Source organism: Schistocerca gregaria, chromosome 2, assembly GCF_023897955.1.
Source record: "Schistocerca gregaria isolate iqSchGreg1 chromosome 2, iqSchGreg1.2, whole genome shotgun sequence".
Classification (NCBI taxonomy): Eukaryota; Metazoa; Arthropoda; class Insecta; order Orthoptera; family Acrididae; genus Schistocerca; species Schistocerca gregaria.
In genome coordinates, this window is record NC_064921.1 from 583,544,390 (window position 1) to 583,568,165 (window position 23,776).

Sequence of the window (23,776 nt, forward strand, 5' to 3'; positions counted from 1 at the left end):
CTCTCCTTACCCAGTTATCCAACCGGTAAAAGGAGACATACTACTGAACGCGGAATCCGGAACACGTTGCGTTTCTGGCGAATCTCCACTACCGTGAGAGGTGTTTGCTAGGATATATATAAGAGCCTCCTGGTAACTTCAACCGCCTCCATCCAGACAGATACAAACTCCACCCAGACATTTACTCCTCTTACCAACTTTAAACCCCACCCTATCTACCTCGTCAGAGCTCCCTCTCCCTCCCTTCCCTATATTCTCCCCTTCCACCTTCCTTTCCTTAGCCCCTTTCTCCCCATCAAATTTTACCCTCACTAATACTCCTTATTTCAAACACTGTTCTATCCCAACAGCAACTCCTAACCCTTCGGGACATCCGCACCAGTCCCCCATCCATATACCTCCTCCCTTCTACCTTTTGTCTTCTGTCTTCCTCAACGACCAACCGTTCCCCTTCACCAACAGACTACCTGCCACAGAGCATGTTCTTCCAGATTTACAGCCATTGCACTGCTTCTGTTTAACACCGGTATTCTGCATCAAGGTTTTTTGGAATGTTTTTAACTAAACTTATTGTGTTTCTGTTTTTTACCTTTTATTACAACTGTTTTTAACTAAAAGTGAAGGAATTCATATCTCTCATGTATAAAAACGTCCATTTTGTTTTTACATTTAAATTCTTTTAAATTAATTTATTTCTGTTTATTATCTGTCATATCATTTATATTTTCTTGCCAGTTAGCTGCAAAGCTGACCGATCCTTCCCCTCCATATAGTGCAGGGGGATGTAATAACGACAAAGGGTAAAAAGAGCCTCCTGTACAGTAACAAACAAAAACATTTACGGCGGCAGTAATGTTTTAAACAGTTTTGGATGTTGCTGAGCAACAATCACACAATAATTTTTAAATGAACACATCGCCATTTGACTGTTTTCTTGTTTATTAAATTACAACCCAGTTTTAGGCTTTTAATTCCATTTTCAAGTGACTGAAAATGGCATAAAAGGCCGAAACCTGGGCTGTAATTAAATGAACAACAATACACTCAAATGGCGGCATGTTCATTTAAAAAGTATATTTTAAGATGTGCTTGATTTTGACTGACGTTCGTGAATTGAGGCATGAGATAAGTAAAGTTGGTTGCTTACCTCAGGGGCAGACGGGTAAGTAGGATGAGAGAGGAGGGGGGAGGATGTTTTATTGTTCGTTTTTCAGTGCCGACAACTAACAGGCACGTGCGACTCGTACCGATAAGTTTTCGTGTATATTTAATCAAGAGTTGTTCACTAATTATCTTTCACACTTGTAATTTACATTTGTACTCACTGATCAATTAACGCTCCTATAAAGGATTGTTGTTTTTGTACTCACTGATCAACTAACATTCTTATATAAGCTTGCTGCACATCTAATGAGGAGTTGTTAGCTTCCACTAATTTTGTTTTTCACTGGTAATTTACATTTGTGTTTCTTAAAAATTAAAAGTTTTTAAAATTTTACTGTTTGCAACTGTTAAATTTTTATTAAAAGCAATTTCGTCAAAGGAAAATTCTTAATGATATTGCAGTGTAGTTTGTCTAGCAATTTCTACTTATTACTGTGCAAAACTTAATTCTTCTGCTCTTCACATGTTGTAACGTAGAACTTAAAAAAAAGAGAAAAAAACATGCTCCACTCCCCAAGCCAGCGCTCCCTGCTGTTCCACAGAAAATGAGAATGGATTTAAAGTGATGTGAAGTCCTGAGCTCTTCAAAACGAATATACAAGAACCACTTATTGTTCCAAATTACTCAGCACTTTAAAAAAATAACCGGAGGTATTTGTAAACCTCAAAAAGACTCAATAGACAGAAAAAGAGTGTTATTTCCCTTCCACATAAATTTTAATTTTATCACAGAGGGCCGCATGGCTGTTAATGCACGCCTGTGTGCTTTACCCGCAGTCTGGTACTTGACACGTTACCGCCATTTTTTGGAAATATCACTGGATATCGAAATTTCATTCTAAGATGCCATTAGGTGCATCATCTGTGTTTTAGAACCCGACAAGTGGCGACGATTGGCGAGTCTAAGCAACTGCACAGTCTGCTGTCTGTGCTGTGATACGCGCCACGTATCGTACAGTCGTTACGGCGCCTTCCATGACCACCAGCGGTGTACGTCGGTTCCACTTAATGCCACCCCAAAACACCAGGGAACCTCCACCTTGCTGCACTCGCTGGACAGTGTGTCTAAGGCACCCGACTATATTAAAACAAACATCAAATAATGTATGGCATCACCTCGGTTCCGAGAACTCCGGAACCTGTACAGAAAATTGGAATAGATCAACATAAACATCACTTCCGCCCTTTTTATTGCTAATGAAAACCACACATTGCATGTTGTATCACCGTACAGTGAGACCTTCAAAGGTGGTGGTCCAGATTGCTGTACACACGGGTACCTCTAATACCCAGTAGCACGTCCTCTTGCATTGATGCATACCTGTATTCGTCGTGGCATACCATCCACAAGTTCATCAAGGCACTATTGGTCCAGATTGTACCACTGCTCAACGGCGATTCTGCGTAGATCCCTCAGAGTGGTTGGTGGGTCACGTCGTCCATAAACAGCCCTTTCCAATCTATCCCAGGCATGTTCGATAGAGTTCATGTCTGGAGAACATGCTCGCCACTTTAGTCGAGCGATGTCGTTATCCTGAAGGAAGTCATTCACAAGATGTGCACAATGGGGGCGCGAATTGTCGTCCATGAAGACGAATGCCTCGTCAACACTCTGCCGATATGCTTGCACTATCGATTGGAGGACGGCATTCACGTATCGTACAGCCGTTGCGGCGCCTTCCATGACCACCAGCGGTGTACGTCGGATCCACTTATGCCACCCCTAAACAACAGGGAACCTCCACCTTGCTGCACTCGCTGGACAGTGCGTCTAAGGCGTTCGGCCTGACCGGATTGCCTCCAAACACGTCTCCGACTATTGTCGGGTTGAAGGAATATGCGAAACTCATTGTTAAACGTGATGCCAATCCTGAGCGGTCCATTCGGCATGTTGTCGGGCCCATCTGTACCGTGCTACATGGTTCGGGGTTGCAAAGATGGTCCTCGGCATGGACGTCGGGAGTGAAGTTGCGCAACATGCAGCGTATTGCGCGTATTGCACACGACGTCCTGTGGCTCCACGAAAAGCATTATTCAACACGGTGGCGTTGCAGTCAGGGTTCTTCCAAGCCATAATCCGTAGGTAGCAGTCATCCACTGCAATAGTAGCTCTGAGCGGCCTGAGCGAGGCATGTAATCGACAGTTCCTGTCTCTCTGTATCTCCTTCATGTCCAAACAACATCTGTTTGGACACTTCCCTTGTTGAGAGCCCTTCCTGACACAAAGTATCAATGTGGACGCGATCGAACCGCGCTATTGACCGTCTAGGCATGATTGAACTACAGACAACACGAGCCGTGTACCTCCTTCCTGGTGGAATGACTGGAACTGATCGGCTGTTGGACCCACTCGGTCTAATTACGCTGCTCATGCATGGTTATTTACATCTTTGGGCGGGTTTAGTGATATCTCTGACCAGTCAAAGGGACTGCGTCTGTGATAAAATAACCACAGTCAACGTGTATCTTCAAACGTTCTGGGAACTGGGGTGATGGAAAACTTTTTTTTATGTATGTATACCTGTGTGACGACTCTTTTTTTTATGTATGTATACCTGTGTCACGACTCAACTCTGTCTTGTCGCAAGTTGCACACGCGACGTACAGCGAAGATACTGTCTTCTGCATAATTTTGGAAATCCACAAACCCTCCTAAGTTAGGCTTTCCCCTTACGTTCTCGCAGTTTATCATAATTGCCGTTTCTTAAATTTTTAAAAAAATAATAATATGACTTTATCAACTCTAATAAACAGGTTGAAACCAAACTCCACCGATGAAATTTAGATGGTTTTTCAAGAATAGTTTCGGAGGATTTTGTTATTACTAGCCCTAGGTCTCCGTGGCTAGTTACATAGTAATTAAATTTCGTTTGATTTTTGACGCAGGTTTATCTTTGTGTCTGTACTGCACTGAAAATAACTACGCAGTAGTGCAAATGTCAACTGCATGCACCGTGTGTCTTGCTTGGAAACAAACCTGTACCATTGGTACACGGTTCTTGCTGTTGCTAACAGTTGTGTTACTGAGCGAGGTGGTGCAACGGTTAGCACACTGGACTCGCATTCGGGAGGACGACGGTTCAAACCCGTCTCCGGCCATCCTAATTTAGGTTGAAGTATCTGCACTATCAGAATCGCCATGCGAAAAACACAAGTCCAAACACAATTTATTGGACTCACCAAAACGAAAAAATAATACAATATCCAAAAGAACAACCGACTCGATCCCGACTGCGGATCGACACAAAATAACAAATAATAATAATAATAAGGTGCATCTTATTATTATTTGTTATTTTGTGTTTGCGTCGATCCGCAGTCGGGATCGAGAATAAGACCCATCTCCTCACGGGAAGTGTACAAAAACAGTTCTACAACGTTCAGAGGTTCGTCGACTATACCAAGATATCGGCCAGCTAGAAAAGGCGTCTGGCCGTGGTTGCCGGGGCGGCAGCTCTGTATCCTTCTGAGCGCTGCCTCGAACTACCTTTTTCCAGTAATTGGCTACCAGCTGCATCTTTCTTGCTTCCTCAGCACCTTTAAAAATGTTCCAAAAAATTTTGACATGTGAACATATTTCCGCTCTTTTAATATGCCACTCATCTCTCACTTTCACGAGCTCACCAAACTGTAACTGACTCATACTCAGTAAACCATTCTCACTCACTCATTCAGCCCAACACAATGTCATTATCTCTCTGTGTTTCTGTAAGTATCACTACCCCTGTCTCAAAGCCATATGAGCTTCTTTCTTTCCTACTAATATTATGTCCTCTCTCTCTCTTCCTCGTTCTCATCGTCACAGACTGTCTCATTATCACACGCGCTCACCCAATTCCGCTTTCTTCTTGTCTTTATTCCTGTCCTATTGGCAATTCTCCTATATTGTTTCCTTAGCACTGTTAACTGTATTCCACTGCCACTGTGCTCTCTCTTACTCTCACACTCCCATTGCTTCCTTCGCTCTTTCGATTCTTCAACCACTGGATAATATCTTCCAGTAATTGTTCATCTCTCTCTCTCTCTCTCTCTCTCTCTCTCTCTCTGTCTGTCTGTCTGTCTCTCTCTCTCTCTCTCTCTCTCTCTCACTGTCTGCACCACTCTAAGTAGAATATATTCGCATGCCAATATTTTTGCGAAATTTTCATAGGTGCTGACGAAGGTAGAATGAGGCAGCTGGTACTCCACTTTTTAGTGTGTTTCAAACAGGAGCATGTTCGCCTTTTTTGTGCTCCGATAGGATCATTTTTTCCGCTAGTTTCCTACTTTTCCCTACAAGAGCATGGCGTGTCACTCATATCGAAAGAACTTTATAGGTCAATAATATTTTGATATATCACTTACGTGAAACTGAAATAACGCACAACTAATCTTAAACCTCAGATCGGATTTTACATTGCGAAAATTTTTGTAGTTTTGTATGTGCTTCAGTACTACAACATTAGGGTTCTCAGAACTCTTCTGATTGATGATGGAAAAACTTCACAGCATAATTCGCTGTGCGAAGTTACTTTATAAAGCACGTTTTCGCCTCACACTGTGTACAAGTAAGATAACTTGGAACATAGATATATGAATACAGTAACTGTTCTCGAAAGAACAGATTACTCTTGTTGACCGTGCAGCTTTTCCTTGGAATAAATGATGACTAACTGAAACCCTCAGCTGCCGACAGGTGTTGTTGATATACCTCGATGTGAACAGCTGAAAATGTGTGCCCCGAGCGGGACGTGAACCCGGGATCTACTGCTTACATGGCAGACGCTCTATCCATCTGAACCACCGAGGACACAGATGAATAGGGCGACTGCAGGGACTTATCCCTTGCACGCTTCCCGTGAGACTCACATTCCCAACTGTCCACAATTCTACATATGTAATGTAACTTATAGACATTTGCCCATTCTTTCGAGAACAGTTACTGTATTCATATATATATAGTTAAAGGCTACCCAGCCACTGACCTTCGTCTGTGCGAATGCGCACAGGTTGCCCAAACTCTTACGGGAATCGCCAAAGCGTACGCGAGTAATGAGTGAATGGGCAAATGTCTCTAAGGTATATTACATATGTAGAATTGTGAACAGTTGGGAATGTGAGTCTCAAGGGAAGCGTGCAAGGATAAGTCCCTGCAGTCGCGCTATCCTCTGTGTCCTCGGTGGCTCAGATGGATAGAGCGTCTGCCATGTAAGCAGGAGATCCCGGGTTCGAGTCCCGGTCGGGGCACACATTTCCAGCTGTCCACATCGAGGTGTATCAACAACACCTGTCGGCAGCTGAGGGTTTCAGTTAGTCATCATAACTCGGAACCTCTAGGATAACGGATGAAGCTACGAAGAGAATTTCAAGTTTGTGCGAGATCGGGATCCTAGGAATATATCGTAAAAATTTCAGCCATTTACTGTGCGTAGCCGTCTTGGACTATGCGGATCGGATTTGGTACTCGGAAACCAAGTTTCTCGGGTTTTCTCAGGAACCACCCAGAAAGTAAGTGGTGCCTCTACAAGTCCTTTAAGGCGCACCGTAGGCCACAGGTAAAGCAAACAGCGCGACCCGATTTCATACATTTGGCTAAACTGAAGTAAGTGTGTAATAATCAAATTTTGACACTGTACTGTACGATATTTACAGTAAGATGACCCTTCTGCTGAGTATGCAAACGGTCTCTTGACCAAGGGGAATCTAAAACACTTGACCCTACCTTTCTACCACCAACAGAAGCCGAGATGTGGGCCCTAGAAAAATCGTTTTGATCCTCGGAGTTTTGGAGGAAACATTCTAAGAGATACTAAAAGAAAATTAAATGATTTGATCTACAGAAACAGGTTTCACAAATTGAGCAAGTTATTAACGTGTTGGTCCACCTCTGGCCCTTATAAAAGTAGGTATTCGTCTTTGCATCGACTGATAGATTTTCTGAATGCCCTTCTGAAGGATATAGTACCAAATTCTGTCCAACTGGTGCGTTACATCGTCAAAAATCGAGTTGGTTGGAGGGCACAGCCCATAATGCTCCAAATATTCTCAGTCGGGGTGAGATCCGGTACCTTTGCTGGCTAAGGTAGGGTTTGGTAAGCACAAAGACAAGCAGTATGGCCGGCGACAGTGAGGTTGGTAACCGACCACTTTACGAAGCGGTTGCAGACATGTCTTCGCTGGTCACCGGGGCTCATTTCAAATCGGGACTCATTACTTAAGACAATTCTACTCCAGTCAATAAGGTTCCAGGCCGAATGTGACCGACATCACTGCAAACGGTCTTGTTGATCTACAGAGGCCAACGGTAATAGGTCCAAGTGGTTCAAATGGCTCTGAGCACTATGGGACTTAACTTCTGAGGTCATCAGTCCCGTACAACTTAGAACTGTCCGCCCCCGGTAGCTGAATGGTCAGCGCGACAGAATGCCAATCCTAATTGCCCGGGTTCGATTCCCGGCTGGATCGGAGATTTTCTCCGCTCAGAGACTGGGTGTTGTGTTGTCCTAATCATCATCATTTCATCCCCATCGACGCGCAAGTTGCCGAAGTGGCGTCAAATCGAAAGACTTGCACCCGGCGAACGGTCTACCCGACGGGAGGCCCTAGTCACACGACAACTTGGAACTACTTAAACCTGACTAACCTAAGGACATCAGACACATCCATGCCAGAGACAGGATTCGAACCTGTCATCGTAGCGGTCGCGCGGTTCCAGACTGTAGCGCCTAGAACTGCTCGACCACTCTGACCGGCCCTTAGTAGGCCCAAGGGTACCGTGAGATCAGCCCCCTTTTTGTGAGTCGTCTATTAAAATTTCTTGTGGTCACTGAAGACCCAGTTGCACGTCGGATCGATGATGAATACGGGACTCTGAGAGCTTCTGTATCGTCTGCTTGGTCCTCACGTTCTGCCTCTCTCAGTCGACCATCTTGACGCTGTGTTAGACCGTGGGTCTAGTGGCTCTGAGCACTATGGGACTTAACAGCTGAGGTCATCAGTCCCTTAGAACTTAGAACTACTTAAACTACCCTAAGGACATCACACACAGTCATGCCCGAGGCAGGATTCGAACCTGCGACCGTAGCATCATTTGACCATGGTTCACCCATTCCTGCCAAAGTCGTCGATAGAGGCACCGCTCCTACTGAAACGTCGAGCGATTCGCTGATTACTCCAGTCGGCTTCTTTGAGGCCAAATACACGTCCTCTCTCAAATGCTGACATCTGCGTATATTATTTCCGCGACTGTCTGCAAGGCATAGTTAATGCGCTAGTGAGTACACGGAATAAAATTCTCGAAGATTTTATATCCTGTTCTCGACATGTCCTCTGTTCGCTGTTCTTGCCAGCTGCGTGGTTGTGAAATTGTGCTGAAGCGACTTTACAGTTTTGCGTTTTCTGTCGATACCTATTCGTCTGTAAAGAATTCATGTTAGTATTTTGCAGCCGTGGCTAAACTGATAGTTCGGTAATTTTCACATCTGTTAACACCTGCTTTCTTTGGGATTGGAATCATTATATTCTTCTTGAAGACTGAGGGTATTTCGCCTGTCTCATACACCTTGCACACTAAATGGTAGAATTTTGTGAGGCCTGGCCCTCCCAACGCTGTGAGTATTTCTAATGGAATGTTGTCTATTCCCGGGGCCTTGTTTCGAATTACGTCTTTCAGTGCGCTGTCAAACTCTTCACTCAGTATCATATCGGTTGGTAGGGCATATTCTGAGACGTCAAGATATCACAAACTTAGTACTGGAGGGAAGCGCGGAGGGTAAAAATCGTAGCGGGAGACCAAGAGATGAATACACTAAACAGATTCAGAAGGATGTAGGTTGCAGTAGGTACTAGGAGATGAAGAAGGTTGCACAGGATAGAATAGCATGGAGAGCTGCATCAAACCAGTCTCTGGACTGAAGACCACAACAACAACAACCTATTTGAAAAGCAGTTTTGAACAGTTTGCATAACTCCTTCGTGGTGCGTCGCTATTTTAGTCTAGTGTGTAAGGCAGCGCATGCTGTCGCACGTATAGCGGCAGGGGTGTCCGAGCACTTTTGTTCATATTGTGTATTTCTGACAAGACGGCGTAAGGCCACCTTAGGGAGTCCACGAAGTCGTGGCGGTACAACTGCTAGTACCAACAAGTACGCAGGGCTCGAGAATGACGGCCTCGTTGTTGGGCAGAGCCCACTCTTCTTGCCTGCCGGAGGCGGCACGGTAGGCGCGCGCTCAGCGACGCCCGGTATGCCGGCGAGCACGCGGCCGCCCTCCGGAGAGTCGATGAACCGCGGCGGCGTCGGCTGGAGGCTGGGACGCAGCCTCCGCCTCCACAGGCCGCGGCCGCCGCGGTTTAAATTAAGCCTTAGCCGGGCGCGGCGAGGCGGGGCGTCGCGACCCACCCTGGCGAGTTTTCAGCGCCGCACCAGCAGCAGTAGGGGCGCTATAGGCGTCGCCGCCATCGCCGCCGCGAGACGGGAATAGCCGCGCCGGGCCGGCCAGTGCGAGACGAGCAGCGGCCGGCGCTGGAGCCCGCCCTGTCCGCAGTCATGAACGTGAGTAGCCCGCTCCTCACCTCACTAACACACCGGCGTGTGCCCCCTGGCCTAACAAAGAAAGCACGCACCCAACGTGTCACCGATGTTGTTCACCATCCGCACGGCCGTAGTACATACTGAAGTGTAGCAAAAGCTGCACTAGTGCGACGAACACGTTATTTCAGACAAATCGAGGTTCTAGGTTTACAACCGTAAGTTGAATACCATACAAGAGCGTCATCCGTCGTGCAGCGGCGGCAGACAAGTTCGAGTGTCGTCACTTTTTTACCTTCCGCCGAACACGTGTGTCGCTACAATGAATAATGTTTATTTTGGGAAGACCAAAAATAATAATGCTGATAGAGCAGAGTTTCCTAAACTATTTCCTCGGAACACTTGTGATCCGCAACAAATGAATAAATGCTCCGCGATTTTATTCGAAGTTTAGCCTATATTACACTACTGGCCATTACAACTGCTACACCAAGAAGAAATGCAGATGATAAACGGGTATTCATTGGACAAATATATTATACTAGAACTGACATGTGATAACATTTTCACGCTGTTTGGGTACATAGATCCTGAGAAATCGGTACCCATAACAACCACCTCTGGCCGTAATAACGGCCTTGATACGCCTGGCCATTGAGTCGAACAGAGCTTGGTTGGTGTGTACAGGTACAGCTCCCCATGCAGCTTCAACACGATACCACAGTTGATCAAGAGTAGTGACTGGTGTATTGTGACATGTCAGTTGCTCGGCCTCCATTGACAGACGTTTTCAATTTGCGCGAGATCTGGAGAATGTGCTAACCAGGGCAGCAGTCTAACATTTTCTGTATCCAGAAAGGCCCGTACAGCACCTGCAACATGCGGTCGTGCATTATCCTGCTGAAATGTACGGTTTCGCAGGCATCAAATGAAGGGTAGAGCCACGGGTCGTAACACATCTGAAATGTAACGTCCACTGTTTAAAGTGCCGTCAATGCGAACAAGAGGTGACTGAGACGTGTAACCAATGGCACCCCATACCATCACGCCGGGCGATACGCCAGTATGGCGATGACGAATACACGCTTCCAATGTGCGTTTACCGCGATGTCGCCAAACACGTATGCGACCATCATGATGCTGTAAACAGAACCTGGATTCATACGAAAAAATGAAGTTTTGCCATTCGTGAACCAGGTTCGCCGTTGAGTACACAATCGCAGGCGTTCCTGTCTGTGATGCAGCGTCAAGGGTAACCGCAGCCATGATCTCCGAGCTGATAGTCCGTGCTGCTGCAAACGTCGTCGAACTGTTCGTGCAGATGGTTGTCTTGCAAACGTCCCCGTGTGTTGATTCAGGTATCGAGACGTGACTGCACGATCCGTTACAGCCATGCGGATAAGATGCCTGTCTTCTCGACTGCTAGTGATACGAGGCCGTTGGGATCCGGCGCGGCGTTCCGTATTATCCTCCTGAATCCACCGATTCCATATTCTGCCAGCAGTCATTGGATCTCGACCAACGCCAGCAGCACTGTCGCGATACGATGAACCACAATCGCTGTGGGCTACAATCCGACCTTTATCAAAGTCGGAAACGTGATGGTACGCATTTCTCCTCCTTACAAGAGGCATCACAACTGCGTTTCACCAGGCAACGCCGATCAACTGCTGTTTGTGTATGAGAAATCGGTTGGAAACTTTCCTCATGTCAGCACGTTGTAGGTGTCGCCACCGGCGCCAACCTTGTGTGAATGCTCATAAATGCTAATCATATGCATATCACAGCATCTTCTTCCTGTCGGTTAAATTTAGCGTCTGTAGCACGTCATCTTCGTGGTGTAGCAATTTTAATGGCCAGCAGTGTAATTACTTTTTTAAATTTTATTGCTGTTCATTTGTTATCAGATATAATTTGAGAATGCAGTAATCGCCACACACAAGAAATTTATCTCACTTTTTTTAAAATGTTATTAACCTTCAAAATAAACAACGCGTTGCGACAGAGTGCCAGGGATCTCAAAGTGTTCGGTCAGAGAAAGAGTTTTGGAAACCCTGTGATAGAGGAACATCCTTGGCGAAGTACAGTAGCCGTGTAATAAAGAATCGCGATAAAATGATTATTTAACGATAAATTCATGCACTGAACGCAGTGGGGTCACACCGTCCCATGTCTTCTCTGAATCACTTACAGCATACGGCTGATCCGCGCATGACTGTATCGATAAATAAATGTTGATTTTCTCCCTATTCCCTATTATAAATGCCGCGAATATTTCACAATGATCGAATCATCATTATTATTGCCCCTTTCCGAAGAAATGTTCAAAATGGTTCAAACTGCTCTAAGCACTATGGGACTTAACATCTGAGGTCATCAGTCCACTAGACTACTTAAACCTAACTAACCTAAGCACATCACACACATCCATGCCCGAGGCAGGATTCGAACCTGCGACCGTAGTAGCAGCGCGGTTCCGGACTGAAGCGCCTAGTACCGCTCGCCCACAGAGGCCGGCTCAAAGAATTGTGATTCGTTGTAACGCCACAAGCGTTTGATGGAAGATAGAAGAAAAGCAAACGGAAATGACATGCGTCGATAGCAGCACGGAAACACTTCTTGTCTGCCGCCTTAGCCTGTTACGCTGTCGCTGCTGTTGGACGGCGGGCACTCTCGGTTGGCATGCAACAGGTCTGTAAAACTTTGGACATCGGTATCTCAGAAACGCATCGTGCTCGACCAACATTCATTATATCTATACTGGCATATGCACTACAGTCGTGCGAAACTTCAGCAGAATCTTTTCCTTTCTAAGACATATACATCATCATGTGGGGCATAGGCTTACCGCACATCTCTCCCCAACATTAACTTTATCTTCCGAAACCAGAGCCGATACTTCTTTAAGATGGGGTTCATCCGATTTCTGGAATGAAGCATTGTATTGCGACTTACTTGACTTGGGTTGTTTACAATACTGTACTCCTGATTTATTTGTTACCACCTCTTACCAAGTGTAGGTACTTCGTTTATGTACATACATACTATCTGCTTTCGGTTGCCAATAAGAGTTGTAGTTTCTATCCTCAAATAAAGGTTTGAGTATTTTAGATAAAAAGTGCTTTCCTGGATGATGCTTGTGGCTCATTAGAAAACAGTTATCCATCGTATCCTCATTTTAAAACACATAAGGAGCCATGTTGGAGCACGATCTCGGTAGCCTACCTAACTGGAGGGTTACTACGTAAATCGTGCTCGTCGAAACAATTAATTTGTCAACTCGCTCTCATACTATGCCACACTGTGTAATTTACAATTTGCTGCTGTTGGTACGGGTGAGTGTATACTCAAGCAAAAACCACTGCCGCCGCGAGCCCCACTGACAGCAAACACTTCCTACCGTAGACCACACCAAACCCTCACTCTGGAGCGGCAAGACCAGCCCCATGTCAGTGTACCTGCACGCGACACGATTTGATTTTTTTGTGATTTTTTTGTCACTGTGACGACATCTTTACCTAAGAGTAGCTCTTCAACCCAGCGTCCTCAACTACACATTGGATACATTCCAACCTCTGTCTTCCACTACAGCCAGTACAGTTTTTATCAGCTGCCGCTCCTAACGTATCACGGAGGCTATTTCTTGGTGTCTTATCACAGTCCTATCTCCCTGTCCCTTCTCTTGTCAACATTTTCCGCACGTTCCTCATCTCGCCGATTCATTATTTGATAAGCGTTAATTAAAAATAGTGGTAACTTGAACTTCGTGTCACACATACTGCTTAATAAGCTTGTCACTCAACATATTTTATATAAGGGCAATCATTCTTTTGCTAATAAATTACTATTTACACATTAAGTTACCCAATATGCCGATTCGTATTGCAGAACTTCCTTGCAAGGTTATATCAGCTGCTACCATTGGAGTTGGTTTCTGCACCAATCAATCATCCTATCAAGAAACGATACGTGACAGTATCGCTGAGATCTTAGAGTGGCAGTCAGTCACGCTCATCGCACAATTACAGGGGCGGACAATGAAGAAATAAGTTCTTTTTCTAGTACTGTCATCTATCTCCTGAGAGAGATGTATCTTAATTACTCGACTGAAATCTTCACTTCTCACCGTTATGGGCAGCACGTAAATAATTTTTTTTCCAATATATGCTGTCCGTTCCGCTTGGCGTTAGTTCAAACGCAATATCTGGCTTGCCCATAGGGACAGTTCGTTTATCGTCGGCTGACATTTACCTCGGTGGCCAAACGTCGTCCCACGGTCTAAGGTGAGGATGGACGGGAACTAACTAAGGTATATAAGCTCACCCGGCTAGCCGTGCGGTCTAACGCACTGCTTCCCGAGTGGGAAGGCGTGCCGGTCCCCGACACAAATCCGCCCGGCGGATTAGTGTCGAGGTCCGGTGTGCCGGCCGGCCTGTGGAGGATGGTTTTTAAGGCGATTTTCCATCTGCCTCGGCGAATGCTGGCTGGTTACCCTTATTCTGCCTTAGTTACACAATGCGCAAACACTGTCGCCACGTACGCTTACTCCATAATTACCACGCAAACATTGGGGTTACACTCGTCTGGAATGAGACGTTCCCGGTGGGGGTTGGGGGATGGGGGGGGGTGGGTTGTCCACTGGGGGCCGAAAGGCACAATAACCCTGGTTTCAGTGTGGGCTGGTGGTGGGGTGGGTGAACAGCTGTAGCCTGTTGTGAGGTTGTGTACCACTGAGGACTAAGACGGAAACGAAGCCTCACCGTCGTTTCTAGGTCCCTAATTCAGTATATACATACACATAAGGTATATAAAGTTGGAGGGAAGATGTAGCTGTGGCCAACAGTTTGGTACGGAGGACGTCGTGTTAGAAGACGGGGTCGTTTTTGTGGCTACGAGAGCGTCCTTTATTGCGCTTAATGTGGAAAGGTATGAAGACGTTTCAAATATTCATTCTAGCATGCGCCTGGGCAGATTTAGGAAATTAAGGAAACCCTGGTGGTGGACAGGCAGCAGTTTGAGCCTCGCTTCCTCCTGAATCGATTATAGTGTTGTAGCCACTGTACTACCTCGTTACTTTATCATCACCCTGAAAGAAGCTGGTCCTAAAGGGTGGATGGGAGAGAGACGTATAATGCACCTGGCTGTTTACTCTTGTTTTATGTGTATTCACATTTTCAAGGAATGTTGCTTTCACGCTGAGTCGACTTAGAGGTCATGAGAAACATGGCACTAGCTCATGTAGCCGATGACATTTTAATAAATCTACCGCTGAGTAATTTAGATTTTCGGTAGATGTAATCTACTGATACAGTTTTACGGAAAACTCAAAGTACCCAGAGCGTGGCCTGACCCACCTACGCCCCGAATACTAGTGTTGTGTTTTATTCGTTAACAGTTCTCTCTCAGCAACTAAACTTTAATCTGCAAGAGACACAGGAAGGAGATAGCTACGATACGTTTATGTGTTCTTCCTGTAACATCTAGTTCGCGTGTGCTCTGGTTTTAAAAGAAGGCTAGCGTTTAAAATCTCGTTGACGTCGTATGGCGCCATAGTTATTACAGACGCACCTCTGGTTATTTTAACAAATCCGAGGAAAAGTGAGCTGTGAACTTAGTAAATGAACCCTCCTAGAACTGAAGTGAGTGAGGTAACTTGTGGAAACATTGAAGAACCTAATTCAGGACAGCCGGCTTTAAACCTCGTTCCTTGCTAACGGATGTTCTCTGATGGTTTTTCAGTTGAATGGGTGATTTTGGAGGGAATATACCGTACCTGACAATAGTTGTTTATTGTTTGTTCACAAATGGAAAACCGACCTGCCATTCACTAGACGATTGCGTATTAGCGACAACAGCTCAGCGGTCACGAATTCGGTCCGCTATCATGATCCATATTCGTTTCACAAGGTGTCGGTCTAAGAACTGTGTATTAGGGTGAAACCATTTGAGATATTTGCTGTGTAGCAAAACGTTGAGAATGGTTAAATATGTTAGAGCCATTCTATGCGTTGATGTAATTTATGAGTTGCTTACGCAAAATCAGTTTTGACGAGTAAAATTTTAAAAATATGGATATGATGTCATAGCAATGAGTCCCATCAGACTCTTTCCATGTGAGGAACGGCATGGTTATCTACAGAGCTCGAGACAGATAACCTGGGCTTTAGTATTCTGTAAATGTTGAGGACATTTTGTTCAGATTCAGGCCTTCAATACGTAGGATGTATCTTCACTAATCTGTTTCCTGGTGGCATTTCAGTCATAGGAACAAATTACTTATACACTCCTGGAAATTGAAATAAGAACACCGTGAATTCATTGTCCCAGGAAGGGGAAACTTTATTGACACATTCCTGGGGTCAGATACATCACATGATCACACTGACAGAACCACAGGCACATAGACACAGGCAACAGAGCATGCACAATGTCGGCACTAGTACAGTGTATATCCACCTTTCGCAGCAATGCAGGCTGCTATTCTCCCATGGAGACGATCGTAGAGATGCTGGATGTAGTCCTGTGGAACGGCTTGCCATGCCATTTCCACCTGGCGCCTCAGTTGGACCAGCGTTCGTGCTGGACATGCAGACCGAGTGAGACGACACTTCATCCAGTCCCAAACATGCTCAATGGGGGACAGATCCAGAGATCTTGCTGGCCAGGGTAGTTGACTAACACCTTCTAGAGCACGTTGGGTGGCACGGAATACATGCGGACGTGCATTGTCCTGTTGGAACAGCAAGTTCCCTTGCCGGTCTAGGAATGGTAGAACGATGGGTTCGATGACGGTTTGGATGTACCGTGCACTATTCAGTGTCCCCTCGACGATCACCAGAGGTGTACGGCCAGTGTAGGAGATCGCTCCCCACATCATGATGCCGGGTGTTGGCCCTGTGTGCCTCGGTCGTATGCAGTCCTGATTGTGGCGCTCACCTGCACGGCGCCAAACACGCATACGACCATCATTGGCACCAAGGCAGAAGCGACTCTCATCGCTGAAGACGACACGTCTCCATTCGTCCCTCCATTCACGTCTGTCGCGACACCACTGGAGGCGAGCTGCACGATGTTGGGGCGTGAGCGGAAGACGGCCAAACGGTGTGCGGGATCGTAGCCCAGCTTCATGGAGACGGTTGCGAATGGTCCTCGCCGATGCCCCAGGAGCAACAGTGTCCCTAATTTGCTGGGAAGTGGCGGTGCGGTCCCCTACGGCACTGCGTAGGATCCTACGGTCTTGGCGTGCATCCGTGCGTCGCTGCGGTCCGGTCCCAGGTCGACGGGCACGTGCACCTTCCGCCGACCACTGGCGACAACATCGATGTACTGTGGAGACCTCACGCCCCACGTGTTGAGCAATTCGGCGGTACGTCCACCCGGGCTCCCGCATGCCCACTATACGCCCTCGCTCAAAGTCCGTCAACTGCACATACGGTTCACGTCCACGCTGTCGCGGCATGCTACCAGTGTTAAAGACTGCGATGGAGCTCCGTATGCCACGGCAAACTGGCTGACACTGACGGCGGCGGTGCACAAATGCTGCGCAGCTAGCGCCATTCGACGGCCAACACCGCGGTTCCTGGTGTGTCCGCTGTGCCGTGCGTGTGATCATTGCTTGTACAGCCCTCTCGCAGTGTCCGGAGCAAGTATGGTGGGTCTGACACACCGGTGTCAATGTGTTCTTTTTTCCATTTCCAGGAGTGTATGTTTATAGCACAAGTCGGAATCTTATATTCAGATTTTAGTGGTAGTTGCTGTCAGTATTTCTTTTGTCAAGACAAAAACTGAAACTGTTTCGATCACCGAAAACGGAAATATTTTATTAATGTAGAATGACTAGAAAATAATTCGTAGATGCTACACACCAACAACTTCATCCACATTAATAGAGTTTCGTTTTCAACGTTTGACACTCTTCTTTGAGGTGGTATCACACTCTTTGCTATGGCCTACAGCCACGTGTGGACATTTAGATTATTCGTACATTTAATCTGTATACATGCACTCTCGTTAGTGTGAAATGCTTTTTAAATGACTGATACACAATTCAGGAGCGATGGAGTGGTGCACTGTTCTGCTGGAAGTACAGGCCGACTTCTAGGTGTTGCGGGAGAACAAATATATGCCCGTGATCGGACAATGGGTTGGTGTTCAGAAATGTTTTGTGATTCAGGGTGCTTTCTGTGTAACTTGTAAAATAATAAGTAAAATGAATATTTATTTGCGTACGTAAATGTAACGTACGCCACTCCTTCTGAGAAGTTATGAATATAATTTATTTAGTTATTACCAGAGAGGTACACCAACGAGTTGGATTTTTTTAAAAAGAAAGTTATTTTGTACTGTTCCGTAGCTGATGTATTTAAACTAACTCCGTACAAAGAAATCCAAATCAAATGTCTATCAATATAATTTAGGGAGCTGGAAACATTCAAAGTTTCAGGGGTGGATGCAATATGTTGTACACAGCTGGCTGTATTCAAATGAACATTCTTGGTATAATCTTCATGTAAGTCAGATGTTCATATGAATGCTCATTATCCTGAATACATAACTCGGTGCGTCTTATAAATGATTTGAGGACGAGATGTACATAAATAAAGTTACTATTGTCACGGAGCAGAACGTTTCCTCGATGTGCTGATTGAAATCTTCTGGGGATATGGGTTCGGGAACATAAACATGATTTTTTATGTATCCCCGCAAAAAGATATTTAATGGTGGTAAATCAAGAAATCTAACCTATCAGAGTACCTGCACAGTAACGTGGGCCGATGATTTCACCTCCAAGAATTCTATACAATACATTAATGGACCAACTCTTTCGGCATGGGTACCCATTTGGGATTTTTTGTGGCCTAGTAATGAATCGTAATCTTTGGGTTCGTTAGACACTATAACACCTTCTAAGGGGGTTCGGAGTCGAATTATTTACGACCTATTCGCAATCAGTAACTCTTCAAATGCAATCGTTCACATGCAGCTCCTGTGTCAGTAAGGGATTCATCGCAGTGATATAAGGCAGAAACCGGTGACTGTAGTAACTATTTGCATCAGGATCGTGATATGTTGCAGCTAACACAAACTCTTCTATATCCACGCTTCTTGCTAGTCTTCACTACTGCCGGCCGGAGTGGCCGAGTGGTTCTAGGCGCTTCAGTCTGGAACAGCGCGACCGCTACGGTCGCAGGTTCGAATCCTGCCTCGGGCATGGATGTGTGTGATGTCCTTAGGTTGGTTAGGTTTAAGTAGTTCTAAGTTATAGGGGACTGATGACCTCAGATGTTAAGTCCCATAGTGATCAGAGCCATTTGAACCATTTGAACCACCTTCACTTCTACCGCGACACCTTCTGAAAGTACTAGTTCCTCAAAGCCGTTGTTCAGCAACGTAAGATAATAATGGTCGATAGAGCTTCTCGACCAGGATATGTCACGGAACAGACTACGACTTCTTCAAATGGTTCACATGGCTCTGAGCACTATGGGACTTAACATCTGTGGTCATCAGTCCCCTAGAACTTAGAACGACTTAAACCTAGCTAACATAAGGACATCACACACATCCAAGCCCGAGGCAGGATTCGAACCTGCGACCGTAGCGGTCGCGCGATTCCAGACTGTAGCGCCTTTAACCGCTTGGCCACGCCGGCCGGCTACGGCTTCTTCACTGACATCGTATCGACACTGCCGAGTGTCGGTAACATGTCTACGTACCATTTGCATATGTATGCCGTGTTTCTTCCGTGACTGATCGAACCTCGTTTGCTTGTGTATTCTGACGTACCTCGTATATGGCAGTGTGAGGACACATTCTACATTCTAACTGAACATGACTTCAAACGGCTTATAGAGGAAGCTTGTCGCACATCATCTGAAAAATATTCATCCGAAAGTCTGAGCAGAATATGAGCCATGCATTTTCTTTCTTTTTTTATTCTTAGTGGAGAGTCCTTCCTTTTCTGTTTTCCCTTACTCAACTTACTGTGGTTTATCGGTACATACGTAACATTTTGGATTTCTTGTTGATTGCCTGGGAAGTGCGCCTTTATTCGGCATGAATAGTACTCGTCAGGATGTTAAGTCCATCGACGTGCGCACTGAAAAGTATCTTGTGTTAAGTGTAGCTTGTAATACCTAGAATTCCGTGAGTTTTCGAGACTCTTCGCTTTCGTATTATTTTAGTCCCAGAAAGTGGAAAAATGTAAAACCTTCCGCTGAAACGTGTTTTTGGGGGATCATGCTCGCCTTTGATATGCACCTGTCAGATACTAAACAGTGTTTGTAGAAACATTGCCTCCCCCTTATATCGGTGACATGGTTTTCCAAAGCAATTTTCAGAAAAAATATGAAATTAAAAAAAAGAAATACTGCGGTTTCACATCTTCAACTTGCTGAATATGTCCGCTTGTTGATATTTGCCTCATGTATCAAGGAGCAGCGTCATGTTCTTTATCGGTTTCACAAACTGACAAAATGACAGATAAAGATCTGAACTTCTTTCATACGCAGAAGCCTTCTGCTTCGTTAAAGAAGCCATCATCATGTAACTGCATGTCTAGCCAGTTTCAAAGTTAGTTAACTGTCTGTTCCTATATTTTCACGCGTCTTGTTATGTTTCTTAAAAATTTCACGCGCCCCTTGCATACTGGTACCAATTTGTAAGTGTCGCAGAATACTTAAGACGTGGCACAAGAGAACATGATTATGCTCTTGCACGTAGTTATTCTGACCTCTTACATAAGGTATCATCAAGGAAAAAGAGAGTTCTGTCATATCATTTTGCTGAGTGGGTTATGAAAAATTTTAAGTGTGCAGACTACTCCTTTTGGAGTAATAGACAGATTGGATAGAGGTTAGTGGTTTTAGTCCTAATGTTGCATGTGTGAACGTAGCTAATATGATAGATTCTTGTCTAAAATGATGGTTTGAATTCCGAAAATAATTGTTTTTGCTTTTTTTGTAGTTATATTGATTGTTCTCATTTTAATACGGATTTACCTTGGAAATCTACGTTGTATCTTACCCAATCATATCATCTTTCGCAATGGTAGCATTATTTATCACTGCAAAAGCCCCAGAAGGAGATAGTTTTGGAGCTTATGTAAAAATTCGGTTTTCCTTCCTCAGTTTCGGTGCTGTATTCAGTCCACTTTCTCTGGCAAATATTGCTCCGTTATATTGACACAACCAATCTTTCCTGAGTTAAATCAAATTTGCTGTTGAAAACGTAAACAAATTCACACAGCCGTGTGCAAATTGTTCTGTTGATTTCTTCTTGAAATATTTATCTATGTATATATTATAGTAAAGTGTGTTTATGGAAGATCATTCACATGCGACTTTGTTTCTTGGATTACATACAATTATGGCTCGTTTAAAGGGAATCAGAAAAACAAAAGACCCCAAACTAAGTCTTGTCAACACCATCCGAGTTTTCCTCCGGAGTGGGTAAGTTAGTTTCTCTATTCCACCGTAGTAACTATTTAATGTAATTCTTTGTTCCTTATATGTGGAGGAAGCGGTCATTCATTGTACAATCAGGTCCTCAAAGAAGGAGATTATGACCAATAAAACAAAATTGTTGCCAAGAAGTGAAACATCTCAGATTCGCGGAACAAGTCAAACTGATTGGACAGCTTACATATGTTCTCCGTTTTGGTTTACCTTGGCCGCTTTAGTGTCTTCACCCACACTCAGGAGCAGAGTTAGTCCGATTCACTGGGTATACTGAATTTCTGTTCGTGGCGAATGATAGACTGCCTTCCAGGTTGCACCCAAGAATGTCTTACGCTTGTTTTCTAGCAACAGTAGCGTAAAGTGTATTGGTACGGAACACTTTTCAGACTTTTGCCTCTAGCTGTAATAAAAATTTAATATATTTTCTTCTTCTAATTTGAAGTGATAGCAATCACTTTTTGTGTGCAGCAGTCTTTTTCTGAGATTACAGAAATTACTCCAGAAAAGTAAAGTTTTCCCAAATGGGAGAAATTGTTCCAGGGCACAACTTGGTCATGTACCGAGGAAGAAATATTCCATTCAGATTTAAAAGTACTGCATCCGATAAAATCTTGTCAGTACTGTATCTAAGAGTCTATGTGTTACAGTATTACTCTGTTACATAAAATAATCAGTAAGTAAAATTAATTTAAGAAGTGATATCAACACCCAATTACTACTTAACGAGATTTTGAAACAAAAGCTATTGACAACTAACTCAAATTTCCATTTTCAAGACAGGGAAAATTGTTGACACATTACAGAAAATCAATTTATTTGCAAGCATCACGCGTTTCGTGGTAGGAAAGACCTGCGGTTTCAGTGTTAAAGATAGTATAAGACCGACGAAGTATGGCGAAACCGTTTATACAATAGACAACTGCTCTTAAAAATTAGAGAGTTTTACTCACCACAAAACTCTCTAACAGTTGAAGTAACTGTGTCATCTAAATAGCTTTAATACATTGTGCAGCACTGAAATGTGTGAAGCTCGTGATATTTATAAACGCTGGGCAAAATAACCTCATGACTCACAATACTAAAAACTGTAGAAAATTCTGGAAGCTGCCTCTAGTCTCTAGCGCGCGTTCGCTAATGTAATTTTAAAATCGGCCACTAGATTGAAACATCGACCGATCAATCGGAAAGAACCATATGTTCCTAGGTACACACATTTATTTACTGCTTTGTTTAATGTGTCTGGAGCTTCGATAAACATATTTCATCTACAAACAGCGCCCAAACAAGGCAATATACAAAATGCAAAAAAAAAAGTAGAATAACACGATGAACACGTCATTAAATGCCTTGGGAGACCTAAAATGTAGTTCTCAGTTGATGTCGTCATTTGAAGCATGTAAATGAATCATTACGAATACAGTACGAAAAACTGAAAATGTAACGAGATTTAAAGGATACTCAAAGAAATTTTAATATGAGAATTATTTATTTTTTAGAGCTGGCTGAAGGTTGCAGTATGCTCACTGTGCTATTCATATTCTCATAACGGCATGGAACACGTCGTCGAACATTGTACGCCTATTCCGCAAGCCGTAGGAGAGACAATCAACCATCATCGTCTTTCTGGAAATCCTGCCATGCAGTGGTTTCTTCATTCGAGGAAAGAGTAAGAAGTCACTAAGTGACATGTGCAGAGAATGCAGGGCTGTGAGGCAAAATTTGCCAGCTGAAGAAGCGGCACATGTGTTGTAGTCTTGTGCAGAATTAAATGGGGTATTGCGGTGGGGCAAACATCCCCTTGAACAACATCCCCTTGGACAACATTCCCGTGGACAACATTCTCTTGGAAAGCTTACTCTTGGACAGCTATCCCTATGACAGATTATCCTTGGACAGCTTCCCACGATGGTTTGTCTTGACCACTTTCCATAATCTCGTTAGGAGATTTCGATAGTGTACGCCTTAAGAGCTTACCGCACCATGGCTTGCCCAAAGATGGTTGGTTTTTGTCTTTTTCGGCGGTAGCGAATCCATATGGTTCCTCAGATTTCTTTGATTCTTTGTCTCGGGTTCACAGTGACACACCTACCACTCGTAAATAGTTATTTCGGGGCTAAAGACGTCATCTGAATTGGTCTGACATAGTGCAACTTCTTTGTGTTGCCTCGGTTTGTCGGTAGATCTGAACGGGTTTGAGCAGTAGCCCAACCCAGCTAGCAGTTATGTTCTTCATATTCAAAATGTTATGCAAGATGTTGAAAACTGATCGATTTTCACTTCATCCACTACTGCTTCAATGGTGGTACCCCTGCCTTCGAGAACATGGGCCTCCACCTCTCTCGCAATTCCCGGTTCTTCAAAGGAAAACGGTCTTCCACTTCGTTCTCGTCATTCAGACTTGTTTCGCCATACTGGAAGCGCCTGCGCTACCTACTGTGTTGTATGACGGTGCATTGTTGTACACATCCACTCAGCATAAACTGCAGCGTCATTCCTCTTCAAATGCATAAAACAAACTAACGCACAATATTCAACTTTATTTACGGACTGCGTCATTTTGTTTAGACTTCTGTAGGGACGTGCTAAGGTATAATGGTACGGAGATTTCAGCAAGTACCATGACCACAGAAATGTCCCTGAAAAAAA

General features: G+C 44.5%; 1 protein-coding gene and 1 non-coding gene across 11 annotated transcripts in view; both read left to right on the top strand.

The window, feature by feature from the left end:
* The first annotated feature begins 6,316 nt into the window (after nt 1-6,316).
* Trnat-ugu (transfer RNA threonine (anticodon UGU)) lies at nt 6,317-6,390 on the top strand. The gene has a single exon. It is a non-coding gene; the product is annotated as a tRNA-Thr (tRNA).
* A 3,192-nt stretch (nt 6,391-9,582) lies between these two features.
* LOC126333709 (E3 ubiquitin-protein ligase lubel) overlaps nt 9,583-23,776 on the top strand; it is a 460,123-nt gene continuing 445,929 nt past the window's right edge. For 5 of the 10 annotated variants that reach the window (XM_049996757.1, XM_049996764.1, XM_049996765.1 and 2 more), the window contains exon 1: nt 9,584-9,695. In XM_049996757.1, the coding sequence (XP_049852714.1) occupies nt 9,690-9,695 (6 nt within the window). In that variant the 5' untranslated portion in view covers nt 9,584-9,689. Of the gene's footprint in view, nt 9,696-23,776 lie in introns of all 10 variants that reach the window. The other 5 variants (XM_049996761.1, XM_049996760.1, XM_049996763.1 and 2 more) reach the window with 2 other exon arrangements.